Source organism: Teleopsis dalmanni, chromosome 2 (genome assembly GCF_002237135.1).
Source record: "Teleopsis dalmanni isolate 2A chromosome 2, ASM223713v2, whole genome shotgun sequence".
Taxonomy (NCBI): Eukaryota; Metazoa; Arthropoda; class Insecta; order Diptera; family Diopsidae; genus Teleopsis; species Teleopsis dalmanni.
In genome coordinates, this window is record NC_051847.1 from 171,046,542 (window position 1) to 171,055,964 (window position 9,423).

The 9,423-nt window shown below is 31.2% G+C and overlaps 1 protein-coding gene across 1 annotated transcript in view; it reads right to left on the bottom strand.

Annotated features, from left to right (window-relative positions):
• Nucleotides 1-573: 573 nt before the first annotated feature.
• The window catches only part of LOC119682683 (torso-like protein), a 49,264-nt gene continuing 40,414 nt past the window's right edge, over nt 574-9,423 (bottom strand). Inside the window, exons 2-5 of the mRNA XM_038096176.1 lie at nt 1,899-2,156; nt 1,477-1,822; nt 1,328-1,413; nt 574-1,264 (exon numbers count right to left, since the gene is read on the bottom strand). Coding sequence (XP_037952104.1) covers nt 857-1,264; nt 1,328-1,413; nt 1,477-1,822; nt 1,899-2,117 — 1,059 coding nt within the window. The 5' untranslated portion in view covers nt 2,118-2,156 and the 3' untranslated portion in view covers nt 574-856. The remainder of the gene's footprint in view (nt 1,265-1,327; nt 1,414-1,476; nt 1,823-1,898; nt 2,157-9,423) is intronic.

Genomic DNA, 9,423 nt, shown 5'->3' on the forward strand with positions numbered 1-9,423 from the left:
TGGAAACTGGCATAATAAAAATTTTATGATAGAAAGCGCTTTAACTTAGACAACAACCTATTTTGCTATAAATTGCTCTAATAGTATTTATACCAGTAGTACTTTTTACCTGGTATTTTTTTACTTTTTATTTATTTTCTAATTTTTTTTACTTCCCATCTTCCAACAAAAGCAGGGACATTTTTATACCAAATTTTCTCTTGTGCTGAGTGGTATAATACTATAAAATATTAAAGACAAAAACCACGAGTGTGTATAAATGAGTATTTGGTATAAAATATGAAATAAGATTTTAAATATGCATTGAACACTTTTATTTACAAATACAAACTTTTCACATTTTATTTAATATTAAATAAAATAAGAGTTTTGAAATTCTTAAATAATAGTTAAGACTAAACAGTATCCAATAAAAATTTAAACTAAGTATGACTAAATATATATAGTATAATAATAGTATATAATAATATACTAAATATGAGAGAAATCGTAAAAGGCATGACTTAATTAAATTTCTTTACCGCTTTGACCAAACCAAAATATTTTACTTAATGCAAAAATTAAGTTTTCAATATTTATTATAAACTTAAATATAACTTTAAAATGAAATTTATCATATAAACTTTATCATTTATGGTAATAATAAAATGGTAATAATAAGAAAAAAAAACAATTAATATCTATCACAGGCATCAAAATGATTAAAATTAAGACTAAAATTGCTGACAAAATTGCTTATACGCGAGCATTATTGCCAGCGACTCTTTGCGAAGAGTTTCTGTGAGATGAAGGCAGCGCTATAGGAACTTGATATGCTCTATTGCCACCGCTCAAGTATCCGACACTCAAGCAACACTCAATTTTGTGACATATTCACTTCCCATAATTTCATGTGGTTGTCGAGCACCTCGTGAAACCAATTTTGTTTCTCTGGCTCATCTCGAAAAATAATGTTCAGTGCTTTCAGATCCAACTTGAGTATGGCATCATTGCCGAGCAGACTATCGAGTGAGCGAAGCAGTGTAGCATTCCCATGTAGCTTCAGTAGTGTGACGAATTTCACGACATAGTACTCATACTGCAGCTTACGACGCGCCCAACGTTCGACCGTTGCATTTGCGCTAGCGGATCTAATTTGACCCAAATGCTCCGCAAACCAAGGTGTGAAGAAATTGTAGAGATCCGCTTTAGAAAAACTGCTATTGTCCTTTGACTTCATACGCTCTTTTATCATTTGGTAATTCTTCCGATTATAGACAAAAATCTGTTATAAGAATGAAGTTGCTTTATACTTTATATTCTGTGAGTGTAATGTGAGTGAGTGTACCTGATATAAGGAATTACCAGTTGTGTATGAGTTTATATAGTGTGTACCGTAAGCTTCCATAAATTTAATTGCAGCAGTTACGTTGCCTAAGAATTGGTAATCATTTTTATGTTAAAAGTTAAGAGTTTCTTGAGATTAGGTTATTTTACCTGGTTTTAATTTACTTATGCTTTCACTGACATCTGTCTCAAGTTTTAAGTCTGGTGGTATTTCCGATTTAAGTTTACCTGTTTCACGAAAACGTACCACTCGTACTAACACATAGGAATAATCACCCTGTATGAACGAAGTATTTATGCCCAATTTTTTAGCTGCATTATCGGGAAACCAGCCACCTGTAAATGCTTCCCATGGCTTATCCAAGTGCTCAATGGTGAAATCACGAAAATATGCTTGAAAAAGCTGACGACGATTATCACAAAATTCCAAATGAAAATCGCCATGAAATACTCCAGGCGCATTCTGCTCTTCACTCACAGTTAATGCACTGATATTCTAAAAAAAATAATTTAAGAATTGGAAAATTCTATTGATGTATAATATAATAATCAATAATTTCTTATTAACCCACCTTATATATATTTTTGGTGGGCTCCCTAAATAGCCACTTGTCTGTCTCGTAACTATCGTTATAGGGCACGACCCGCATTGAAATGCCCAGGTAGCCATAGCGTACGAATACATTTATTGCTTTACCAATTCTCAACTGAGACTCGCGTCCTGCACCACAGCTAAAGTTGCACATTAAAGTAAACAGTGCCAGCCCAAAGACCCCATACCTAGGGTTCATCGCTCATACACGAGTACAACTTGCAGCAACGTCATTCAACTAGAACGGTTAGTTAAACATTACATTATATAAAACAACAAATTAATAAAAAATAATTATTAACAAAAAGTAATAATTAATAAAATTATTTTATTTTATTTTAATTACAAATTATCATGTAATTTGCCTCGGGAAGCACATCTTGATTTTTCTTTGTATTTTACTTGATTTATCAGTATTTTTTTCTCGGTTTTTTTTTTACAAAGATTATATATGAACAATTAATAATGATGATGTTCATTATTAGATTTAAATTATGTTCTAAGAACGCGTTTCGGTTATTTTTAGCTTTTATTACCGACAGCTTCCAAGTAAATCTTTGAGGTTTCGATAAGTCAGTCGGTCAATGTTTTTACATCGCTGGTCGCACATATGAGAGGTTCTACGTTGCACGTGTAAGAATTTTTATTGAAAAATATGAGAACGAAGTGAACTTCACTTAATCAAAAAATTGTATAAAAAATGTATAGTAACAGATAGTTTATGAAAAAAAAAAAATAAATAAAAACAATAAAAACACAATATACACATATAAAATAAAAACACATTTCATAGTTTCATGTCTCAATTATAATTTTCGCTTTCGCAGTCATTTTTGTTAAATTTTATATAAAATATGTTATTTTATATTACAAAGTTATGTACCTCTATCCTCTCGAGTAAGTATCTATCACTTCTATCCTAAGATCATCTATAAATTAAGTTCCATGCATTATCTCATATTTACTTAATCTCTATCTCTTTCTTTCTGTAACTACACCAGAAGGTAGTAGTAGTTGAGGTGGCAGGAAAATCATATCCCTGTTTGACATCACACTCCTTCTAAATATAAATACTAAGATAAATACTATCAACAAATCCTGCATAACTACCCAAAGATGGTACAATAAGCAGACTTGTCTAACTATACGTTTGACATGATGCGTCTATGATCCGAAAATAACTGAACAACTGTTGTCTTATTTGTCAATCGTTGTCCAACACACTTGCCGTACTGATGCCCAACTATCTCATTAGTTGACATGCCAACTGAGTTAGGATTACCTTCCACACTCCATCAAAAAAAATATGAAAGTGAATGTCACTGCGTCACTATCACTGCGCGATAAAACAACAAAGTTCAGTGAAATAGCATTTAATACGACTTGAGACTAGAGCTTAGAATGAAAATTCATTATGATATCAAAATCAAAATCAAATCTAGTTTTGTTATAACATATTGGATAAGGTTCATAATAACATTAAAAACTTTCTGAAAATAAGTTGACAAAAGATAACAAACATCTGAACTATTGAATGCCCACATAAGTCTATAATTAATAATCTCATCGTATTCTTATGATAAAGTTCCTCATATTTTTAAGGTTTAAGTCCATGGATATGAACTAAAATGTACCAACTAATCCAACTTGAGATAACTTAAATTTTTTTTTATAATACAGATACATAAATATTACTCTAGAAAAAATCCTTCGTGATATCCATGGACTATATGTGATTGTTAGCGATGGCTCCCTTTCTTTTTTTTCTGAGAGTTAGTGTCTAAAGCGTTTTTACTCAATAGTTTCTCTGACCACTTGGGTGATCCACTATAACAAGTATTTGATTGAATTTTCTAGAAAAAATCCTTCGTGATATCTATGGACTATATATGATTGTTAGCGATGGCTTCCTTTCTTTTTTTTCTGAGAGTTAGTGTCTAAAGCGTTTTTACTCAATAGTTTCTGTGACCACTTGGGTGATCCACTATAACAAGTATTTGATTGAATTATGATGAGTTATTTGTGTGATTTTACAGAAGTGTACTTTGAATACAGGCATATTTTCATGATGAAATATATATTGCATTTGTTTTAAGTGAGTGCAAATCTAAATCAGTTTGAGCAACGACACAATTAGTCTGTCTTTGATATATTCTCATATCGTTGTGTATTAACGTCAAGCATATTAAATTTTTAAACTCATATCATAAGATTGAACGAAAAAGTTCCAGTAAGAATCCTTCTTCTTCTACAGAAGAATTAGGTGCTATAAAGCAAACAAAAGCCAAGCCTGCTGGAATACGTTCTGCTTAAAAAGCACTTAAAATAATGTTAATAAAATTTAAATTTAGTCAAATATTATTTTCCAAATAATATCCATTTAGAGTTAGTTAACTATAACTTAACTATAACTATAAGTATTGGTATGACTAGTTGATTGATTGATTTTTTCGCAACCGTCACCTAAGTCACCATTATTCACATGCTTTAAATGATGAATTTGAATCGGAAATTAAAAAAAGTTATATCAATATATAATTAACCTCAGAAATAATATTCGAGTTATAAATGATAAAAATAATTGTAGAGGCAAAGAACTTTATTCCATCATTTGATCTATAATGATTAAATTGCATATTCTAACAAGTACTTGAAATGACATGTGGATATAAAAATTAACATAAATTCTGTTATCAAAGCTACGAATCTAGAAAACAGCTTTTTTGATAACTGAATACTGACAGTCTAAATTACAAAGTCCCGATACTTTTTGAAAAAAGAGTTTGCCAGCAATTTATGTGGTAAATAAGTTCTTAAAACACACATAACGTAACGTAAATAACACTTTCATAATTTGAGTAAATTATACTGTCCTATATATTTTATATATAATATGTCAAAACAAATATTATATCTAAACAAAATGAGGAAACTATGATAACTAAAATGGCATATGATAAAATGTCAATAATTAGCATAATTAGAAAGGCGAAAATTTTCTCAGTGTATGAGTTGAGTTACTGGCGTATGGCATAGAGAATCTATATATGTATTTGCACTTTTGTATGTTTACATGACGGCGATATTAATAAATTTTGCTTGTAATGTTTTGCAATTAGAAATATTTTTTCATATTTTATCAATGTTTTTGTTTTTGTTTTTGTTTTTAATTTTTCAACATGTTTTTCAATTAATTCAATAATTAAAATCCATTACACAAATTGACCGTGAACCCGGTGCGTTGAACTTGGCATCAGATGAACCGCTTAGTTAATACCAGAAATGAAAACAACAATCGTAATTAAATCGTCTTCAACATTTTAAATTTAACTAAAATATAATAATAATAAAAAACAAAATAACAACAAAATATGCTAAATAAAAACGCTATAAAATTCACACATTTTAAGCCAAACGGCGCGGCGCGCTGGGATTTACACAAAAAAAAAACGCCAGTCGCTTAAAAAAATTATGTAATATAAATTTTAATAAGATTTTTTTTTATAGAATAAATTGCTAATAAGCGAATATATAAATAAAAACAAAAACAAAGTTCCTATTAGCCAAACACCAAAAACAAATCAAAAAAAGTGCAACAACAACGAAGACTTTTTGAAAAACCGCATGCGATTTGCGTACGGCAATGCAGACTATTTCCTAACAGCAAAATTCGCGTTATAATCGCTTGACGTGAAAACGTTAACTTGAGACACTCTCAGACATATGAGATGGTGCTGAAGCAGCGGATATGGCTTAAATAAAGTACCAAACCGGTTGCACTGCACGCAAAAAGGCAAAAAACCCAAAAAAGAACGCAAAATGCTTTAATTTTTCAAAAACGAAGCCAACATCGACACTTCCACTGGCCCACAAACGGTAGCGCTGCCTTCGCTAATCACGTTTGAGGTTACGACAACTTTTCAGTATCAAAAACGCGCAACAACAGCCACAACAACAGCCACAACAGCGTTAAACTCCACAGACAAAACAAAACAAAAACAAAAACAAAAAAATAGATCAAATAATACCACACAAAAAAAAATAATAATTTTTAAAAATTATTTTGTTAGATGTCGCTCATGTCTATTTTAACCCTTTCAGTCCCATAAATGTTAACATCATTTGATAAATAATTAAATTTCGCTAGTCGCCAGCGGCGGATGGGATCACTTTTAAGTGTAGGCGTTTCTTATCAACTATTTTTTGTAAGTCCCAAATGTGCACCGCTGTGGTTTTAATCTTCTGCAGTGCGTAATCAGTGGAAATTACCGACGACTGACAACCGACACTTATGGACATCTGTTTTTGTTTGGAATTCAATGATTCTGCAAATTGACAGGCACAACATTGATTAAAATAAATGATATTGTACCTATTTTATTATACCCTACACTAAATTAATGAAAACAAATATAACTACACATTAGCACATAATTTCTTATTCCTCTCATTACTGAAATGAGGTCTCAGCCAGTTGTCTTAACATTTTTGAGAGGTGCTTTTAATGGATTCAAGTCTCACATTGTAAAATACTTAGGCAAGAGTCTTTTTTTGAGAAGCCCTGATTTGCCCACTGATTTAAGGGAAGTAGGGTTGCAATCCTCTTCAGGAATTAAACCAGGAAGTATGAAGCAGAAGAAATCCTGATACATACACTATTAGGTGTAAGTATAAGTTTTTTCTGTGTTAAATAAGGTCGAAACTGAGACAAACTGACGTACGTCATATTTTATCATCTCAAAAATTATGCATGAAAAAGAACATTTGCGGAACGCATTGCTTTTCTTATTTATTTAAAAGAAAAAAAACAGTGGAATATCATCTCTTGCTGGTACCAGCATATGAGAAACACGCTTCATCGATTTAAAAGTGGTGTTTTCTATATGAAAGATTAACTATCTTTCGCTATGGTTGATCAGAAAAGTGCGAAAATGAGCAATTGCAGGATGATGATTGTTATATTATTGTCTTTAAGTTATTGGATGATGATCCAACTTAAAGTCAATACAAGAAACAATCAGCAGACTATTACTAATGAACGTCGAATACAATATTCTAAAATCATTTATGAAGTGCCTATTTAACGCCACAAGACGGTATCATTTATATATCAAATTGTGACAGGTTACGAAAAATGGCGGAGCCAGTCTTTCACGACCAAAGCTGAATTGCTCCAAGAAGAAGACGATAATAGATATACGCTGATATAGCGTATATATATGATCAGTTGTCCAGTAATCAAGTTGGTATTTATAACCATTTTATATTACTACTTTTTATTGCTCTATTTGTGTTCTGTTTACTAAATTTCTACAAAATCAATAAACCTGCAAGTCGATTGCAATATGTTCTCGATATTATCATGTATAATTAATTTTTCATAGTCCGTGATGGGTTGTGATTTAAAAGTTTGTGTTTATTTCCTTATGTTGCACTTTAAGTCGATCAACAAATTTTTTTGTGTTTATTTATTTGGTACTCAAATATCAAAGGTCTTTTCTTAGACTTCTCGTTTTAAATTTTTCCAAACTGTCATATGATTGATGTCTACTGGTTTCACTATCTCCTGACAACTTGGGTGTCGATCTTACTCATCCAATTGAAAAATATCATGGACTTTTATAATAATTAGTCAACCAAAGTGAAGCACAACTGTGATATCGAAACTGTGGAACGAAATCAAGCAAATTACTCGTGGGTTTGACGTTCACTCACAGCATCCTTAATATAAAATCCACAATTTTTTTATGTTTTTACAGTAGTTTCTCATATAGCGTTTTTCTTCCGATATTTCACTAAATTTTAAATCAATTTAACTTTTTACACAAGCTATGAACTACACAACTGTCTTCACAAACCAATGCAACCTGAAATGTTATCTTTTAAACATGTGTTCCTTTGACATAACTAGATTAGCGTTGCCAGATATATGGATACCAGATCCAGCTAGTATTGAAAAATGGCGAAAATTTATTTTGTCTTAATAAAAACCTTATAATAACCTAATAACTGAACATAATAACAAATACAGATGTGTATAAGTAAAGCCATTTATGATTCATTTTAGAGGACACTTGCCCCTCAAAATATTCTCTCAGTGGGTATGTTGTGCTGGGAGCATTCCTACTCAAAAAATAAGGATTACTTGTATTATCTCATCTCATCTCACTTATGTATAAGAACGAAGTTATATCTACAGAAATATGTATACATTTAGATATTACATTATATATTAATTTAATATTAGTAACTACGATATATAAATATTACTTTTTTAAAATAATTAAGAAATGGCACAAGTCTCTATACATTGGTGGCTACTTTCAAACAGTATGAACTATACTCTCATCACAGCTTAATTGTACCGCATTCTAGCGCCGGTGTTGACTGTCACCATTTTTTATTCAAATGAATTCGTATAGCTTTCTGCTGACTGACTGAGTGGATGGCGGTAGCAGCAGAATTACAATTAAAAAGTCAGCATACGAAGGTAACCTAACCTTGTACGCGCATAAAAGTGCTTAAATCAAAATTCAACACCAATCATCATCGGCGGGTATTGACAGCGAGCGGCACGGCACATACAACAGACAGACACAGTATATGCAATCGCTTTCGGAAAGTCGCATCCGTAGAAACGTCATACGGGATGTTGGATTATGTACAAAGGCACTGAATTTATTTAAGTATTCAGTATTTACAATGTTATAAAAAGGAAAATAATTAAAAATAAATAAAAGAATAAAAAAGTTGTAAGAAGAAATATAGCGACGAGCGAAGAAAAAGATTCAAAATTACAATTAAACGTGGCGGGTTGCGTATTTGGTTTCTCGTGTTTGTAAACAAAGCTGCAAGCATGTGCTGTGCGACGCCTATAAATTGTTACCTCAATGAAGTGCAGTGTAGGATTTCTATGAGAATTCGATAGGATCTCCAATTTCATTGAAGTAAATATTAAATTTCCTTGATAAAATAAATCAATACTGTCCTCAGGATATGGAATTTTAAGGAATTTCAGCATTGAAGAATTTATGGAGCGTCAAGATTCTAAATCAATATTATTAGAACGTTTATTTTGGTACATTCTCATCAACACTTAATTGAAAACAGATTTTAAAATTTATATTTAAGTAAAGTCCGGGATCACACCAATTAGTGGACAGTTTATAGCTTCACTTACATGATAATGTTTCTGTTGATTTAAAAGACGTTTGGAAACCATGCCAGGAGAATAAACCTTCTCTTCAATAACTCCTGCCTCTGAATGTAAATTACTTAACATCTACTTTATTACTGTTCAATATATGCACAATGCAGACTTAATATTCAAGTAAAATACTATGTGTGCATTGGCTAAAGTTTGGTAATATTTTTTGGTTATATTGTCACTAAGACACAGATAATCTGAAGTTCGCAGCTAATTTGAATATAACATGTATTTGCATTCGAATACTTGCCAAAATGTTGTCAGTGTAGACGTCAGTGTAGATTTCTTCTTGATACTA